The following is a 20,979-nucleotide window of genomic DNA, read 5'->3' on the forward strand; positions in this document are numbered from 1 at the left end:
ATTTACTTTGCTTTTTTAAAAGAAAAATCTTTGTTTTGTTCAAGGGAGAAACTTTTATACAGATGATAAAATGTGCTTATATATCAGGAAGTGTGATGGTTGCTCTCAAATATAAAAGCACACCCTAATCATAAATGTGAACTTGCTTCTGATGTAGAATATGCCATTCAAGCATAATGACATCTCCCACTCATTTGCATAATTCAGAAAAGATGTTATCAGCACACACAGTCTGCCAGATTATCTCTATTTATAAACAGTGGTTGTTTCCCTTTTAATTTAACCATTTAAAAAGGAATATCAATAAACTGCGCATTACATTATCTTGTGGAAGCCAAACATACATTGTAAAAAATTGTAAACAAGAGAGGTATGATGCACTATCCTAAACCTTTCTGCTAAGCCACCCTGTAATTCTACTCTAAACTACATAAGTAGCAAACTCAAAGCATCAACACATTGATTTTTAAATGGCTAATATTTAGCTTTGTTGTTTTTTACGAATGCAAAGTCAATGCTATAAATTTAAAGCAAGGTCTAAGCTATAATAGTTGCATAAAAGGATGTTCTTATAAGAAATCTATGTGGTTGTCATTTAGGAAATGAACTGACTTGCAAGGGCATCAAGAGGTCTATTTATAAAACCTTGATTTTTTTCTGGTTGAGTTTTTAAAGGGGGAAAACTCAAATTTTTAAAGGAATGAAATTGATAAAATGTCTAGCCCCATGTCAGATTTCAAAATTGAATATAAAAAAATCTGTTTGCTCTTTTGAGAAATGGATTTCAGTGCAGAATTCTGCTGGAGCAGCACTATTAACTGATGTGTTTTGAAAAAAACATGTTTTCCGATGACAGGATCCCTTTAAATTTGTAGACCGGAGTTAGGTCGTCTTTGTTTTAATAAAAAAATTAGATAAATTCTAGTTTTAGTAAATACCCCCCAAGTTGTCATTATAACCAAGGAGCTGTCCACATATCAAGGTGCTGAAAACCCCTTGCTTAGAAGCTAATATAATACAATTCATAAATGGGAAAAATAACATAAACAAGATTAGCACTTGCAGTGTAATATTCTTAATTAAACAGTTATTACATTGTGAATTCTAATTTCAAATAAGGTATCTTAAAGACCTGCTTAAAAGTACTTAATAACTACATTGTCAGAAGGATATTTTATTACATACACTGTGCAGTGGTACAAATGATCTGTTTTCGGTTGAGCTGAGTTAGTGGCGTAACTAGATATTACTGGGCCCCATGGAAAATAATTTTTCTGGTCCCAAAAATGTCTTCAGGTTGAGCAGTTTTATTAAAATTTATTGCCAATGTATATGAATTAGGGCCTCATGGGGCCCCTATTTCTCATCGCCCCCCCCCTACAGCCACAGGGTCTGCTAACTCTGTAGTTACGCCCCTGAGTTGAGTCACTCTTGTGGAGAAAAGCAAATTCAAATTCAAGTTTCTGAAACTCGAATTCCATGATTTATAAAGGGAAAGAATGTGAAAACTCAAATACAAACATTTAGGGGCAGATTTATCAAAGGTCGAATTTCGAAGTGAAATATACTTCGAAATTCGACCATCGAATGGCTATACTTCGACTTCGATTATCGAATATTCAAACTATTTTACTAGAATCGAATTCGAAGTAATTCAAAGTCGAAGTATCCTATTCGATGGTCGAAGTATCCTAAAATTACTTTGAATTTCGAAAATTCTCTCGAATTCACTTTGACCCTTGATAAATCTGCCCCTTATTGTCTAAAAGCTGGAGAGTTCATGTAGAAGTCAGTTGTAGCTGTATAAACAAAATTCAAGCTATTTTTTAATTCACATTTTGGAGACTTTCAATGAAAATGAAGGGTAAAAGGTGACTTTATTGCATTGGATTTGAAGTTTTTCATATTTTTATAAATAAGAGCACATTCTATTCAAATAATTAAAATATTAATATTAAAAACTAACAACTTAATATTAAGAATTACAGGTATAGGACCTGTTATCCAGAATGCTCGGGACCTGGTGTCTTTCCGTAATTTGGATCTTCATGCCTTAAGTCTACTAGAAAATCATGTAAACATTAAATAAATCCAATAGGCTGGTTTTGCTTCCAATAAGTAAGCACTTCTATACAACAGGGGTGCGCGTTTGTGTATTCACACACACGCCGGGGAGGGGCAAAATTGACGGGTTGCCTTGGGAGTCTAGCCAGCTTGTCCGGGCCCTGCATGTCATTATTGAACACTATCCACATGGCAGTGAGGAATAACAATCAGCTATGACACTTGAAAATAGAATAAAGAAATTACTAAAATAAATTAAATAAAATAAATTACTGTGCATTATACTACTACCATGTAAAAGCAACAAAAAAGCAGATAGTGTCACAGACATGCAAGTTGGCATGTGCTGGGGAGAAAATGCTCGTAAGTACTCAATTCAATTTCTAAACCAAAATACAGGTATAGGATCCCTTATCCAGAAACCCGATATCCAGAAAGCTCCGAATTACGGAATGGCTGTCTCCCATAGACTCCATTTTATCCAAATAATCCAAATTTGGATAGTTGCTAGGGTAATTTGGACCCTACCAACTACATTGATGAAATTACAAACTGGAGAGCTGCTGAATTAAATGCTTAACTCATAAACCATAAATAATAAAAAAAAATAATACCAGCTGCAAATTGTCAGAATATCACGCTTTACATTATACTAAACATTAACTCAAAGGCGAACAACCCCCATGAGGGCAGAAAAATTAAAGGTGTATTGTGAGTCATAAAATGAACAAATAGGCAGATCTGGATGTACAATGTATATTGCTTTAAAACATATGATTGTAGACTTCCACTGGATTACCTGATTTGCAGGGCTGGAGATAAAGATGAGGATGGGGACAAACTTAAAAATAAATTTGTAATGTAAACCAGAACACTAGCTACTGATGATTTACTACATGCCATAAAGCTTTTGCATGGATGCTGGAAGCAGTTTGCTGCAAGGCTGCATGAGAAGCATCTGAGTAGCTATTTTGATACTTTTTGGTCAAGTGGGGAAAAGCTGCTACTCATTTAAGAAAATTCCCATTGCATTTAATTAAAGAACTATCAAATGATACTTTGGGTAAGCATTGTTATGTACTGTTCCTCAGGACTACAAATTGTGGAGAAGAGTGTGCAAAAAAACCCATCGCTCTGTGGGCATCCCCTGAAGCAATTGCTTCAGAATCAGAATCATTAATTCTGTCAGACATTTGGTGCATATGGGAGATAGTCAGCTGACATTTGAAAAGCAAAGTACAAACTTACAATCCAGTCATTTATATAAACAGTCGGTTTGTGTGAATTGGCCTTACATGTGAGACATCAGGTCGACAGCAATCCTTTCATTTGGCCCTCAGGATTTTTGACAGATTTAAAAGATAAGTATGGTATGAGAAACTGAATTTTACAGTTATAGTTTAAGCACAAAACAAATATATATTTATATTATATATTTATAATATATATTTAGGGTCCCTCAGGGCTTGGTATTGGCTTCACTTTTATTTAACATGTTCATTAATGACTTGGGGGAGGGTGTTGTAAGTAATGTATCAGTGTTTGCAGATGACACAAAATTATCAAGCCCAATTAATTCCATCCAGGATGTGGCATCCTTGCAACACAATCTTGACAAACTGGTAATCTGGGCAGCTAAGTGGCAAATGAGATTCAATGTTGATAAATGTAAAGTCATGCACCTGGGATGTAAAAATATCCAAGCCACTTATACCCTTAATGGGACTGCACTAGGCAAATCCATTATGGAAAAGGACCTTGGAGTCCTTGTAGATGATAAACTTGGCTGTAGCAAGCAATGCCAGTCAGCAGCATCAATAAGGTTTTGAGCTGTATTAAAAGGGGCATTGATTCTCAGGGGGAGGGGGTCATTCTTCCACTGTACAGAGTACTGGTAAGGCCCCATCTAGAATATGCCGTACAGTTTTGGTCTCCAGTGTTCAAACAGGACATTATTGTATTAGAGAGGGTACAGAGAAGGGCAACTAAGCTGGTAAAAGGTATGGAAAACCTTAGCTTTGAGGAAAGACTGGCCAAATTGGGTTTATTCACACTTGAGAAGAGGAGCTTAAGGGGTGATATGATAACTTTGTATAAATATATGGGGATCATATAATAATCTCTCTACTGCTTTATTTACCAGTAGGTCTTTTTCAGTTGACGCAAGGTCACCAATTCCAATTTGAAGAAAGGAGGTTTTGATTAAACATTCTGAAGGGTTTTTTTACAGTGAGAGCTGTGAAGATGTGGAATTCTCTCCCTGAATCAGTGGTACAGGCTAATACATTAGATAGCTTTAAGAAGTCGTTGGATGGCTTTTTTGCAAGTGAGGGAATACAGGGTTATGGGAGATAGCTCATAGTACAAGTTGATCCAGGGATCCATCTTGGAGTCAGGAAGGTAATTTATCCCCCTCTGAGGCAAATTGGAGAGACTTCAATGTTTTTTATTGCCCAAATAGCAGTTGGACAATAAAATCGACTAGCAGGTTTAAATAGAGTTAGTAGGTTGAACTTGTTGGACGTATTCAAAAACTATGAAAGAAATTAAGGACAATTGAAAAGTTTCTTTTTTCAACCTAACTTACTATGTTACTATGTATATCTGATGTAATCGATACAATTTTTATAGTATGTGATTTGTCAATGTCACAGGTGTCATCAGGTGGCACACACAGGTCTGTGTTGTGCTAGCCAGCATGGTCTTCTGTACCCCTATTTTCAGCATGAGTTTAATAAATAGGTTTTGTGCTCAACATCTTTTTTGCCTATAGTTTTAATCATAGCAACATCCATTGCACAGCGCACCAGCAGGGCCAATTTAATTAAAATCAGTCCTTTATTGGTAACGTTTAAAACATGGAGATTTTATGAACATATCCCAGTACCACACACTTAAAGGAGAGCTAAACCCCCTGCGATGTTAAGTGCCCACTGCCCCCCCCTCTGTTGGTGCCCCCTTCCCATCTCCTGCACAGTCTTACATCAGAATTCTGTCTGTGAAGTGGCGACCGCACATGCAAAGTGAGCGTAGCAGAGTTCACGGCCGCCATCTTCTTCTCTTCTGTAATCTTTGTGAAGTGAGCGGCATAATGGCGCATGCGAGGTTGGAGCAATCTTCCGATTCACGACAACTGCGCATTCGATGAAAGAGACGGAAATTGCCGAAGTGGAGGAAGAAGACATGAAAATTACCGAAGAGAATAAGATGGCGCCTGTGAACTCCGCTGCGTTCACTCTGCATGTGCGGTCACTATTTCAGACAGACAGAATTCTGGGGCAAGAGTCAGGGAGGGGGGCCAGTGGGGACTTAACATAACATGGGATTTAGTTCTCCTTTAAGCATGTGGTACTGGGATGTGTTCATAAGATCTCCATGTTTTAAACATTACCAATAAAGAACTGTTTTTAATTAAATTGGCTCCCCTGGTGCTCCATGCAGTGGATGTTGCTGTGATGGGATGATGCCTTCCAGGGGCTTGGCTGTACAATGCAGCATGGCATGAGGCGAGGTCTGGTGCTTCTGTGTTTCATTTTATATAGTTTTAATCATGACTGTTTTGTTACCAGGAGTCCATTATACATGGTGTTATCTGTGTACTGGTAATCTAATTATCTGCCTTGCAATTACCAAACTTGCAGTAGTTTCAGTTTTCATGTTTGCCCTGTTTAGCTCAAAAAAATAGCAAAAACCATAGATTTTTTGTATTTAAAACATTATACAAAAATTATTTTCAGCAAAAGTCCAATGAATTGCTCTCATGTTGAATAAGGGTGTATACTGCCTCTTTAATGCTCTAGCATTTGTGTCTGGTTAATGTATAAAATAACATGACGGCAAAATCTTTACATACATGTATGCATGCATATGTATTAGTACCCTAAAAGTAAACAAATATTTGAAATAAGAATCTACATAGCCAATATACATGCTGTATATTAGGAATTTTTTCTTAACTGTCAATAACCTTGTGTCATCATAGAAAAGCCTCAAAGATAATCCATCACCTCTAGGCTGATTATAAAGACAACTGCTCTTCCCCCAAGAATTATGTAAATCAATAACAGTAATAGTATGCTCATATAATCTCTTTTAACACATTCCTCCTTATTCTGCAGGCAACTTGTAAAAATAAAAAAATCATTTTTCTGTATTCTAGAGTTCATTTTATTTATATTGTAGAAACAAAATTGTATCCCTGTTGTTATGGCAAACAAATGGTTCTGCAAAGCAGAAGTTTATTAAAAAAAAATATATAGCTCTCTTCCCAACGGATCAGTGTATGTTTTTATCTGGGGACAACATTAGCTGACTTGGTCTATATGTGGTCTGCATATCTGTCTTCTGCAGCTAAGATAATACATTTCCCATTGGTTAGACATATGTTGGCCTTGTTACTATATAACTTGGTAAAAAACTTATATAAATGTAAAAAAAACATATCTCAGGAATTATTATATACAGGTATGTTTCGAGATGTCAGAATTAATCATTTTAATCTTGATGATGGCATGACCTTTCACTCTTGAGCAACCTGTGTTTGGTATATGCCCTTTGGAGTACTTATCAGACAGTTCTGTACTATCTACATAATTATAAAACCAGATTAATAAAGCACCTCACACAGAGGGTTCTATTTTATAAAAGGTTAGAGGACAATAATCCTGGGATCTGAATTGCCTGGCTCTGAATTGCCAGCTTCTTTCCAGTATATACCTTATAAACTGAGAACACTTTCAATTCCTTTTATTCAGCCCGAGGCTTGTGGGTTAGCAATACTTTTGGACTTGAGGGAACTGAGCAAAGTAAATAAAGTAAAAAGAAATTGATTGTGTTTTCAATCTGTTTTCAGCATCTTGACAAAGCATACAATGGTGATAATCTTCTCACAACAGAAGGTATAATTTAGGGAAATAACATGAAACAATATTTCTTTTATTTTCCTGCCTCAAACCAGATTCCATAATGTGTTGTGGAGAGGGCACAGGGAAAATGCAACATAATATGTTTCTAAACAAACAAACAAAGGCATACTTAACAAATCTATGGTCTGAGAGACACAAACTGAGCTCAATTGACTAATGCAAGATCAGTGAACAAGTTGACAGTCGACCATATCATTACAATTATTCACATAATATACTAAGATGTGAGCTGGGACTGAGATAAATCAGAAGGGAAACTGAAGGAGGAGAGGGAAATTCAGACAGCTTGTTATCAAAATTAATTATCCAGGAAATAAATATCCACTGAGGTGGCCCCATAAGTAAATGACAAGGGGATGTACCGGCTTCATAAGAAATTCAAGAAGTCACTAAAAAACCCTTAGGCCATGACCTGTTTTTTAAATGACAATACGCTGTGTCCCAATTTATTGCATGCAAGAGAGTCTTCAGGGTCTGCATCCATCAAACACTCCGCTGCTTGGAGATTACGGAAGATTATTAATTCTATTAGTGCCTTCTTCCAATCAGAGTAAACTCAGCCATGGCTTTAGGTAAACACATTGCAGGCTTGAAAAGCCAGGTTGAGAAAATGGGCAGGTTGACGGCACTTTTACTTGTGGGATAGACAGAAAATGAATCTAATTGTCCCAGTTATCTGGTTATTAGCAGTCCTCTCATTTCCATTATATTGATTGACAGTTCTAATTCTAACAAGCTCTACTGCACCGAAAAGCTTTACAGCCTTGACTCCTACAGATAGTTTGGATTTTATGCTGCCAATATGATTTAAATCCCATCATCCAGGGGGCAGCTGCCATCATTTTGCCACCTAAGTCATTCTCATATGGAATGAAATGCACATGATGGACAACATCTGGTATCTGGGCACAGGGAAATAGGGCACAGGAATGCAGAAAGCCCATTTAGATTTAAAATGTACCCTGTTTTTTTGTTGTCCTTCTTTATTGGAAATTCCTGTGGGATGGACAAATCAGTGTGCAGGGATGTGCTGAAACTAGATAACTGCAATATGGAGGTTTATCCTATCTATATTTCTCCTTCTGTCAATTCAGCTCTGTGTCCTTTTCAGGTCAAACAATAGGGGAAACAGATTAGAACAATCTCATTTTAACAGCTCAAACTATTGACTGAGACCTGGTCTATTTACTTTTTTTTTCTCATTAAAGAAAAGAGAATGGATTTCCTTAGCAGGCACCGGAATAGAATTGTAGTTTACTAGCTGCATGCATTCTTTGAAAACTTTGAAATAGATAAGGTCTGGTTCATATGGATTTTTTAGCCTGTCTGTCAGCGTCATTGGTATCAGTTGTGTTTAAATATAAGTGTACAGATGGTAAATACAAACTGTATGGCTTTCCTCTTAAGGGGGTTCAACTCAACTCTGTTGAAAGTGTGTCAGGGGTTTCAGGGTAAAGCTATAACTATAGTATATAGACTATGGCCTTGTGTGTGTTTGGCCAGTTGTGTGTTCTTTGTCTGTTCATCACCTGGGCTGATCAGTCTAATCCCATGGAGGATCAGCCTTTGTATGACCACCTTAATGGTCAAATTGAGAATGAAGGTAAATTGAAAGCTCTGGATACTATCTGAACTCTAGCAAGGTGACTATTATAACAATGTGTTCATTTTCTTGGTATGAGTTAAGGAGTTCAAACATATATCATAAGAAAAGGGTTATAATATACATTTAGGGGCACATTTACATAGCTCGAGTGAAGGATTAGAATGAAAAATACTTCGCATTTCGAAGTATTTTTTTGGCTACTTCGACCATCGAATTGGCTACTTCGACCTTCGACTGCGACTTCGAATCGAACGTTTTGAACTAAAAATCGTTCGACTATTCGACCATTTGATAGTCGAAGTACTGTCTCTCTAAAAAAAACTTCGACCACCTACTTCGCCACCTAAAACCTACCGAGCACCAATGTTAGCCTATGGGGAAGGTCCCCATAGGCTTTCCTAGCAATTTCTGATCGAAGGAAAATCATTCGATCGATAGATTAAAATCCTTTGAATTGTTTGATTCGAAGGATTAAATCGTTCGATCTAACGATTTTTCCTTCGACCGTTCGATCGAATGAACTGCAGTAAATCCTTTGACTTATTATATTTGAAGTCGAAGGATTTAACTTCGATGATCGAATATCGAGGGTTAATTAATGTGCCCCTTAGACTTACACACTTAATGGGATGGTTCAAAATTAAGAAGGAAGCATTGCACACTCAATTCAAAATAGTCAAACTTTATTTAAATAAAAAACTCATAGTACAGTAAGCCCTACGCATTTTGATCACAAAGTTGTCTTCATCAGGGTAAAATCTACAGTAACAAGTAAAACTGTTTTTTTAACTTGTTACTGTTTTTTTCCCCTGATGAAGACCATTGTGTGGTTGAACCATGTAGGGCTTACTATGAATTTTTGACTATTTTGAATAGAGTGTGCAATCCTCCCTTTTTTATCCCTATTTGAAACCTGGCAAAAGGTAAAAAAGAGAAAGGCAAATAATTATAAAACAAAATTAAAATGTGCTAAGACTAAGAATAGAACATTATTTACCATTGTAAAATGAACTTAACACGAACAACCCCTTTAAGCAATCTGAAAATAACAGGAAATCTCCCTCTACTGTCTTCCACTGATTTAAGTGGGAAATGTCTGATAGTGCTTAAATGTGCAAAGGTAGCACAGGTACCATTTTTCTGCATGTTGTAGGAGCCTAAGAACAGGAAACTAACAGTTACAGAGAACAAAAATATTTCTTATGGAATGTCGCTATTATTGTTAAATGGTTTCTCAAATTGATATTATTGAGTATAATACCATTTAAACCACTATAAAGCTTTACAATTTCTTTTCATCTGATTTCATAAAAATTACTTGCAAAGTGAAATAAAAATCATCTCTTCGCCTATCTCATTACCATTAAAACTGTATCGTAAGAAATGATTATTTGCTATCTTTGTTATACTATATGTGAGCCACAAAGCACCAGTTTGCACCAGTTTGGAGGAGGGGGCTGTATGACCCTGGCTCAGCTCACAAACATAGGTCATTTTATATGTTGGGGCTGGGTTATAGCTGAATGCCAATGAAATTGGGGATTTAGGTATTCTTAGAGGGAATTGACTTACCACCATTTTAGGTTTGTGAGCATTAAAGTAAAGGTTACAATCCTCTCTAGAATATGGGGTGAACTTAATTTCAATTTGTTACACTAGTTATTAGCATAGCCTATAATATTCTGAGATGGAGAATATGTAACACTGGCATAACTGTTCAGGTTGAAGGCACGGCACTTGTCAGGCCAGGAAGATCTTGTAAAGATGGGGGATATGGGGATCTATATCAAAGGTGATACTTACAAACCCCTACAATGAGCCAGGCCCAGGGGTAAGCAGAAGGGGCACATGCCTAAAGCACAACAGGGGGTGGGGGTCCTCTTCTCATCTCCCACCACCTGTTCCTCACATCATCCTGGTCTTCAGTGAACATGCACGTGTACAGGGGGCGGTTTGGCAGTTTCGGGTAGGGTGGCTAGGTTACCAAGAGTGCCTGGCTGGCATGGCCCATCAATAAATATGGATGGACATTAGTGGGGATGGGATGATGGGAAAGATGTTATGTCTAAGTGCTGCCGGGTGAAGATCTTATGGCTAGGTACTGGTAGGCCCTGGAAAATATTAGTTCTAAAAAGTCAGTGAAACTGGGGGACATATGCTCTAAGTTAGTTGAGTGTGGTTAGAAGATGCTGCTGACTGGGACTCAGGTGATATGTACACTACCATTTGCATTACAATTTGTATGCTATTATTACCTGTATTTGACGGTTAAAGATACATATTTTATTTTTATTTACTTGATGTTGATGTTCTAGCACTACTGTAATATTGATTAAGCTGTGATAAAAATTATAATTTGTCACACATTTTAATTTCAGAGTGAATGTTGGGGGCAATGCCTGGGTCATGTATGAAAAACTGAATTGTGCTTATTGCAGTTCTGGAGGAAAATAAATAGGACACCCATAAGGCCCAATCAAATGCCAGGGACATAATGTTTAAAATACACTATCTCTTTGATTATAAAAATTAATATTTAATGACAGAAAAAAATCTCTGCTAAAAACCTTGATGGCTGACATATTTGGTTGCTAACCAGTAACATGCACACTAGCAGACCAGCTCAGCTTTAAATGCATTTGCTCTTGTTTGGAGATCAGAACCTTGGAGCACGAGGCCAGCTGTGATCCAACCAAACATGAAATCCATCACCCCTGATGCACACACTTGATTTCGGAATCTTTCACATATAACTAATCTGATTGATTTGGGGGGGGGGGCAGCTGGGGCAGTGTAGGGGAGCTACTAGTTTAAAAAAAATCAGAGGGAGAGTTTAGTACAGGTATGGGATCCGTTATCCAGAGATCCATTCTGCAGAAAGCTCCAAATTATGGAAAGGCCATCTCCCATTTTAATTAAATAATTAAAACTGTTTAAAACTGTTTCCTTTTTATCTGTAATAATAAAACAGTACCTTGTACATCATCCCAAATAAGATATAATTAGTCCTTATTGGAGTCAAAACAATCCTATTGAGTTCATTTATTGTTAAATGATTTTTGAGTAGACTTAAGGTATGGAGATCCAAATTAAGCAAAGACTCCTTATCCGGAAGACCGCAGGCCCCGACTTTTCTGGATAACGTGGTCCCATACCTGTACTGCTTTAATCTAAACCTACACAATAATAAATGGATATAAATAGTAAAAACAGAATTCAACAGGTTCTTATAACAGGATTAGTGATGTGCGAATTTATTCGCCAGGCGCGAATTTGCGCGATTCGTCCCCAGCGAATAAATTCACGAAACGCCCACGAAAATTCACCTGTCAAAAACGGGTGTCGGCGTCAAAAACGGGCGCCGGCGTCAAAAACAAGACGCTGGCGTTGTTTCATGAATTTTCCGCTGTTACGCGAATTACGCGGGAAATTCGCCCATCACTAAACAGGATACAAGTATATTTTATTTTTAGAAAATCATTGACAAAATGAAATCCTGATGTCAATTAAAAAAATATAAAAAAAGTTGTCACACACATTGTTTCAGTTTTTGGGTTGTAGATTTGAAAAGATTTCTAATATATGCTAATTCAGAGCAGTCTAGCTATTCTCCATCGCTGGCCCAACATTTTTCAGAAGCTGAACTATATTAAAATTATTATATATATATATATATATATATATATATATATATATATATATATATATATATATATATATATATATATATATATATATATATATATATATATATATATATATATATAAATATATATATATATACAGTATCCGTGGATACGGAGGGCCTTGAAAAATCCACTGCATTGGGCCCCCAGATGGACGAAACTGACGTAGTGAAAAGAATATAATGGATGAAAATGGGCATTTTAAGAATAAGTTGAAAATAGACACTATTTATAAGTAGTTGTGTTTTGCTTTACATGTGGTATTCTTTATAAATGTTCATATGACATATGAAGAATAATAAATAAAAATATAATAATGATTTAAGATATATTTTAAATCTAGCATAGAAGTGGCTGAATTTACAAAGCAAGTGCAACTATTTTAAACGTAATGGGCCACTTATTATGCATATGTGAATTAAGTTTTTAGTATATATTTTTTGTAAATATTATTTAATGCAGCATTGAAACAAGGAGGCATATTATAGAGAGAACTATTAAAGGGAGATCTGTATTGGACAACAGCATAGAGGCATACGTTGGATAGTGATCAATTCATCAAATGCCAACCAGCCAAATAGCCATTCCCATATAAACTTATCAAATCTACTGTAGGAGTGCAGTAATAGAGGTAGAATGTGATAAAGGCATGGGTTTCATGTCTTGAGTACTGCCTAGGACTCTAGCTGACCTTAATCCACCATGGAATTTTAGGCACATAATATACTGTGCCAGACAATTCACTAAATTCTACTCCACCTGAAATAAAATCAGTTTAAATAAATTATACGTCGCTCATGCTCCTGGGTGTGATTGCAGACACTCACTGCATTGGTTATTTTTCTAAGCCTCTCATAGGAGGCGTACATTTGTTCATGCCAAAACGTTTTTCTAAGCTTCTCCTAGGAGGAAAACATTTGCTCATTCCTAGCCTTGAAACTTTGATAAAGGTCCAGTGCATTGAGGGGCACAATTGCATAATCCTGCTCCTTGTATCCCTAGTTTTCAACTGTCCTGAATTATCTGGGACAGCCCATGCAAGCAGATGCCAAAAGGGAGGAGGAATCAGGTTGTAAAGGGCTAGACTAAAAATTAACAATAGATAATCACCATGTAAGGTGTTTCAGTTGTTATAATTTATTACTATTAACACATATTTATAAATCATCAACATCTGTCAAACACTGTGCTGTCCAATAAATTGCTTTGTTCATTGAACATACAAGGAGTAAAGAGGGCCCTGCCCAAAACAATTAGTCCATTAATGTGATTCCAATGTTTCGACAATCAGCTTAATAGCTGGAACTGCATTCAGAGGCAATATTTTCAAGCACTTTCCCACGACTCACGCATTTCAGATATTTCCCTGTTTCGTCTTATACAGTATGTCAAATGAGTTTCCTTTCTCTCATTTTGCATCGGTTCAAGCCTAGATTGCTACCGTAAGTAATATATTCTTATATTCTTGTACTTGGCTTTTGAATAGACATATGAAATACCATTACAATTTCAAGGTTCTATTCAAAGTAAAGTACTATTGGCTGGAGTAGAACAATGCTGCTTTCCCTACAATATTATTATCATCTGAGTAGCTAAAGCCTTGTTTTCCATATGAAAAGAGATGTAAGGATGTGGTTTGCTTTGTTACCTGGGCAACACACATTAATATGTTATTCTGCCAAATTATCACGGCAGTGCTTAGCCCTGTATTTTGCAAATTATGCGTTTGGGGATTTTGTGTTTCATATCCTACCTGCACATGAATTTCTACCCCACCTAATGTGAATACAAAATCCTAGCAGGACTATAAGCACAAAAATACAATGGCATGTCTACAATTATATCATAGAACTGCAGTCATAGTGTAGGCTGACAATTAGAGAAGCACTTCATTAGCATGAACACTTTCACAAACACTTCATTAACATAATATGGTAAATTTTAAGTCGATGAGGACGGCCATCCACTTAATTAGCTTAAGCGGCTCCTGTTAGAAACCTGTTGTGTTAAGGAATGTATGCATAGGAAACAATGCTTTAAACTGCAATATCCTACAGTGTGGCAAAAAGTGGCTTTACACAGTCATTCTGCCTCACCATCTTCTTAACTTTTTTTATCTTGCTAATACCAGCTAAGTCCGTAATTGCTTATATAATTATAATAATGTAATAAGAAAATAATAATTGTGTAAAATTGTGTATTTCTGAATTAAAAGACCATTAAAAGACCATCCTCTATTCTGTCCTCCATGGCAGGTTTATACCATAGCCATATAACATGTATACACTTTTAATTGATGATTACTAATAACTTTTAATGCCTAATGAGTAGTGATTTAGAGTATTTCATTGTCCAGATCTAGACAAGATGCTTGCTAATGAGACCTCAACTGAGGGCAAAATCATTTTACAACAGTTATGACATATTTTAATATCAGTTTAACATGGTCCTGAAGTTACAGTGATACATACTAAATTAGTGGGAGCTATGTTACTACTTGACAGCAGAGTCATCCTCTGCTACATTATTAATCCTAGTGGTAATAAACTCGTGGTTCTATGGAAAAATGCCTGTGTGATGTTAGGCATAATTTTTATTATCCCTGACCTGCAAAGCAAGAGCATGCCCTTAGTGCTTATTTATTGCTCAAGCACTTCTGCAGGGGGGGGGGAATGCCTGTGCAGTGCAAGGGGCAGGGTCCTCTGCTGTTGAATGATACAAGTTATGGAATGGGGTGCACCTATAATCCTACCCCCTACTGTGCTCTTGAACACAGGCAGAGTTGCATTCACTGGGGCAGCCGAGGGTTCTGCACATTGAAAAGGATGTTGTAAATTATAACCTAATATTAACATGACTTTAGTGAGGAAACCACCTGTTTTTATTTATATTTTGCATTTGGGTGTGTAGAAATGGGTCTCTGTTTTCAATCAATACACTAGGGGCAGATTTACATATGGTCGAATATCGAGGGTTCGATATTCAACTGCCGAATGTAAATCCTTCCACTTCGAATGTCGAAGTCGAAGGATTTACCGCAAATAGTTTGATCGGACGAAAAATCGTTTCATCGAACGATTAAATCCTTCAAATCTTTAGATTCGAAGGATTTTAATCCATCGATTGAACGATTTTTCTTCGACCAAAAAATTGCCAGGAAGCCTATGGGGACCTTCCCCATAGGCTAACATGGCACCTCAGTAGGTTTTAGGTGGCGAAGTAGGGGGTCAAAGTTTTTCTTAAAGAGACTGTACTTCGACTATCAAATGGTCGAATATTCGAACGATTTTTAGTTCGAAACGTTCGATTCGAAGTCGTAGTCGAAGGTCGAAGTAGCCAATTTGATGGTCGAAGTAGCCAAAAAAACATTCGAAATGCCAAGTTTTTTTTATTCTATTCCTTCACTCGAGCTAAGTAAATGGGCCCCCAAGTGTCCATGGGTTGTCTTCTAGTGTGTGTGGTAGGCAGAATCAAAGACTGCAGAGATATCAAGCAGAAAACAAGAGTCATATACAGCATAGTGCCCCCTATCCTTGCATTTATGTGTCAATTGTTTAGCATAAGAGTGATGGAGTGGAAATTAGGATTGCTTGAATTTTGCAGGAAAGAGCAGGAGAGCTATAGAATAATAATTTGAGACACAAGTAGAATCAAGGGAGGATTTCTTGATGATAGAAGAGTACAATGCTATTTCAAACAGTAGAAAAAATTACTAGGCAACAGTGAGTAGTTGTACATAAGTGAACCTGAAAAAACAGGAGACAGAGATTTAGAGGCATAAAGTAAAAGGCAGGTAGGAAAAAGAAGCAAGAGTTTACGCTTCTTCCCTGTGATAGACAAAGGATAGCAGCAGCAAAACAAAATTATAAGAAATGCGGTGTTAATACTTAGATAAGTGTAGTAAGTTTTATCCTTGAATTAGTACAGTATTGGGCTAATGTCAAATGAGGCGTTTAGAAACACTGAAAATCACCTGCAACTCTGACCATTGGATTAAATAAAATAACCTCCTGTCACTGATGATCTTGGCAGTAAGTGTTTATAACATGAGCCCTTAAACATTTTCAGACCTTTCCTTTGCCTGTGGTGACAGATGTTTGCCATTTTACTCAATGGGAGACAGCATGGCCATTGGTTTGATTTTGGGATCTTCAATGAGTGTGAAAGACAGGCAGTGATTGTATCTGTCAGCATGTATTACATACATACAGATGTTTGAATGGTAGAGTACTATAAGGAGTGGAAGAAATCAATAAAAGTAGGAAACCATCCATTAATTCTATCAAGAGATAAAGGTCATAGATCTAAAATACTTGCTTTTGCATGAAACCTTCCATAAAATCGCCATTAGTATTTGCTGATTTAAGGTTTGTTTGCAACAGTATACTTATCACCCTCTCTCTCCCAAAATATTTGGTGTGATTGACAGTATGTCACCCTAGGAGCAGGCGAATAGTTGATAGTCTCATTAACAATCCCACTGACATACACTATATTCTGCGTTCTAAATCATTTCAAATCAGAAGTTGTTTTTTTTATTTTTTTTTGTAAGCTTATACATCTTTGTAACCTCTAATTCTGCTTGATATCACAATGCTGAGAATGCTACAAATTTTCAGACCAACAAAATCTGTGCCTGCTGCACTTCTTTATTCTGAGACTGACTGTTTATACTGAGCATGCACATAATAGAAATACAAAATAACAGCTGAATTGGGTGTATGAGGCACTTCAAACTGATTTTGTTGTATGATAATGCAACTGAGCATTTTTTCATAGTTAAAATGCATCAGATATACAGGTTTTTATTTCTTTCCATTTGTGCAAAGCCATGAAATGAGCTTGACGGCCCTTGATTTACCATAACAGAAATGTGCAGTATCCTCAGCTCCTCTTCAGCAGCTTCTCCCTGAGGTTCCACTGTAGTTTCATGTCCTGGTAGACTGGAAGATCCATCTTGGTGGTGTATATGGAAGAGGAGGGTTCCATTCTCAAGCCACTGCTGCCTCCAGCGGACAAGTGGGATGTCATCTGTGTTTCCTGCAATTTCTGTATGATGGGAGAAGTTATAGAAATATATTACATAACCTAAACATAGAGAGAATAATGAAAAGAGAATACACATATAACTATAAAAAAAGACACGGCTGTCCTGTAGAGCTTATACATACATATTTGTAAGGGAAAACAAACAGAAACAGTAGGTGTCAATGTAATATGCAAACATAAGTGTTAACTGTTAACCAAATACTGTTTTGATTATTGTTAATTTCTTTAGGTTCCCATTTGGGAAGAGATCCTGTTTGTGCAAACCATGGTTCCCATATTTAAAGAACATGAAAATTACATCTCATGGTGTTTTCATTGCATTATCATCATCCAGAGTATCATTTTTAAAGGACACCTGAAGCACAATACACAATAACAAGCAATTAGCGTATTTTGTCAAATTATGTGTTGCTATTTGTTGAAAAGATTTCAAGTTATGATTCAGCACTTAACAAACTTCTGATTGCAGTCTTATGGTTAGACTCTGGGAATTATACTTATTTTCTTTTTTTTTTTTTTTTGTTTATTTAAATTTTTATTACTTTTACAAATTTTACAATTTACCATTAGACACTTTACAAATATCAACCAGAAGAAAAGAGAAGAAAAAAAAAGGGGGCCCCCCACCACAAAAAAGGACAATATTCAAAGAAGATACAATATTCATCCATCGTGAGAATGTGGGTTAACTTATGCTAGTGTTGCTATTATAAAGGACGGGTTACCGTCCACTGGGTGTCAATGTTTCTACTAGTGTTAGAGAAAAAAAAAAAAAAAAAAATGCTACGTGTCCATGTTGGCCTATAGCTAGTACCAATGTTCCAAAGTGATATCCTTCCAGTGATAAAAATTTAAATGAATAAGTAAGTAAATAGAAAAAACCCTAGTGCTTATTTAAGGAAAAATTTTATATCATTTTAAGGGACTGATGTCCATGTGAGAAAAAAAACAACTTCCTGTTTTATTTATATGGTGTAAGTGCCATTAGTAGTATAAAAACCAGTGCTATTGTCTTAGTGTGAGACCTTGCCAGTGTTATCATGAATACCCCTTACCCGTACTGATTAAGGGGGACAGGTGTGATATTGTTTTGTTTTGTTAACAGTGCGTTATGGTGAATAATACTTATTATCAACTGTCCCCCTACTATATAATCTTTATACAAAGTCCCCATTTGCATGGGCATTTACACTCACCATCCTTTTAGATAATATGTTTTTCATCTTTGTTAGAATTACAGGAACATGGAAACATTTCTTGGGGCTTCCAATTGAACCTTCTAAAAATGTTTGCACGGGTGGCATTTGCTTTTTTATAAAGGTTTAGTATTGCTCTCAGATCTAAAAACAAGATGTTGACTGTTGTGACAGGGGTGTGACATCCTTTATTGGGCAGCCTGTGAGATTTGACAGAGCAGAGCACACATCACTGATGTGCAACACAACAATCCCACTCTCCTGACACATTACAGGGCAGGAAACATGCTCTGCATCGAGATATGGGGAGTTACAGAAATGTAAGTTATATAGCACATACTCTTTATTTCACCCTGACAGTAGAACTGTCAATGTCATTTTAATTGTAGGGGCATCATAAAATAACATTTAAAATAAATATATCTTCTGAAATAAGCAATGTAAAATAAATCATCCAACCAAAGGGGGGGGGGGTTCTATTCACTAAACATGCAAGTAATTATGGGTATATACATAGCAATTTGGCTGGGTATATTTCAGCCAGTGCCAGCTGTGTGGCTCAATACGCCGGAGAAAGATTGCAGGTTTGGAGCCTTGTAACCTAATTTCATATTCCCCTCATAGTCTTCAATTCTTTATTCTTCCTTTCATATCAGAACTCAGACATAAGCAGCAAACACATTCTGTCACGGTCTTGGCATAGGGAAAAAAAACTATGCCTTCTTTATCTCTCTTATGATATGGATACAGAACTTTATCTTCTGCCAAAACAAAGTACAAAGACCCATTCAACACTATAAGTTTTCATTTATTTATTTTGGGCTTATTATCCATCCTCATCTTGATCTCTGTTTTTGAACCTTTTTGCATTCTGGGTATAAATGATCAAAAGCTAGCACCACTTTGCTTGCACTAAGCGATGCATGCCACATAGAAGCAAAACTAAACTGATGTCAGATCTTATTTTTATTCATAGGTGATTGGAAGCCTTCTGTAAACATGAATGTGATGAAAATACACCATTTTATGTGTTGAGTTTTATGTATCACTGTAAAAACTGGCACATTTTGCATCCTATCTCTTTTTATTTATCTCTGTCTTGGATTGTGCCATATTACAGCTTTGGAAGCCAATGGAGTTTTGACGGAAAAGATTATAGATATAACATTTAGAGGGATATGCCTAATCTTCTGTTTCTACTAGCTACAGCATAGTGGCCCTTTAAATGGTCATAAATGTGGACTCTGTTATTGCCCCCAGGTTCTGCAACACTTTGATCTATATTGCTTTTTTATTTAACCACCTGAAATGATACAATATAAATTCAACAAGAAAGAAATGTGCCCACAGTCAAACACAAATTCCACTGGAAAACAGACTGGAAAAATCGATATCATGCATGAAGCCATATATTTGAACTCTGTTGTATTCTTATCCCTCCAGCTGGTTCTGCAACTGCCAACTTGCCAACAGCAGAGGGAAGCATCATGCTTTAAAGGAATATTTTAGTTGCTTATTTTTTCTTGCCTGCTTAGCTGGGCAGGTTTTTAGGACAGAGAAGGCACTTGATATGGGCCCCTAAGGGAAGGCAGAGAAAATATATATAATAACTAGCAAATAGTCTTTTTTTATAAATAGAAAAAATATTTGTCTTTGTAAAAAGACATACTGAAACACAGGGGCTGATTTATCATTTGTCAGAAAATTGGACAGAGTGTTAATGTTAGTGTAGGAGAGTCATGGGGTTAAATCTCCTTCTGCTTAGGAAGTCACAAACATAAGCTCTGTGAGAGGGAAATATAACCGATTGTTGTAATGTGGGTTTACCGCCAGTTTGGCGTTCTGATTGATATTTGGGTGACCATTGCAAGTTGGGGTGGGGTGCGGGTCAGACTGGGGAAAGTACATGCCTCCACTGCTCCCGAAGATTCCCTCTCTTAGAACAAGAAGCACACACAGAAGTAGTGTAGAGAGTGAGAAGACGCAGGTACAGGTTGGACACGGGTCCTACAATGGCAATATTTTGAGAGTTAGAGTCTAGTGCTGGTTGAGTTTTTCCTAATCCACATATCACTACCCCATAGGCCAAAGGCTAGCCTGACACTTACTGACAGTTACGGGGGGGGGGGGGGTTCAGCAAAACAAAACATGACAAAATTCTAGAGCAGATTCTCAAAATATTTTTGACACTCGCAAAAATGCTAATTTCACCAAGAATATTTATCAAGCGAAAAAATTTGCTCATCCCAAGCCAGACAACCTGATGTTTCAAAGAGAAGACCAGACCTTAAGGCAATCATTGCTACGTGAAGCCTTGCTAACAGTAATTTGAGTATAGCAATTGACAAACTAGTTCTGCAAAGACGTCAACCTGGGCGAAGGATTTACGTGCCAGTGACTAAGGAGAAATCATGGGATTTGTTTTCCCCAGGCAACTGCCAGAGTTGGGACTT

The 20,979-nt window shown here is 36.7% G+C and overlaps 1 protein-coding gene across 1 annotated transcript in view; it reads right to left on the reverse strand.

Annotated features, from left to right (window-relative positions):
• Nucleotides 1-20,979, reverse strand: part of astn1.L (astrotactin 1 L homeolog) — a 187,724-nt gene that overhangs the window by 83,019 nt on the left and 83,726 nt on the right. The window contains exon 3 of the mRNA XM_041590491.1: nucleotides 17,143-17,330. Coding sequence (XP_041446425.1) covers nucleotides 17,143-17,330 — 188 coding nt within the window. The remainder of the gene's footprint in view (nucleotides 1-17,142; nucleotides 17,331-20,979) is intronic.

This window comes from Xenopus laevis, chromosome 4L, assembly GCF_017654675.1.
Source record: "Xenopus laevis strain J_2021 chromosome 4L, Xenopus_laevis_v10.1, whole genome shotgun sequence".
NCBI lineage: Eukaryota > Metazoa > Chordata > Amphibia > Anura > Pipidae > Xenopus > Xenopus laevis.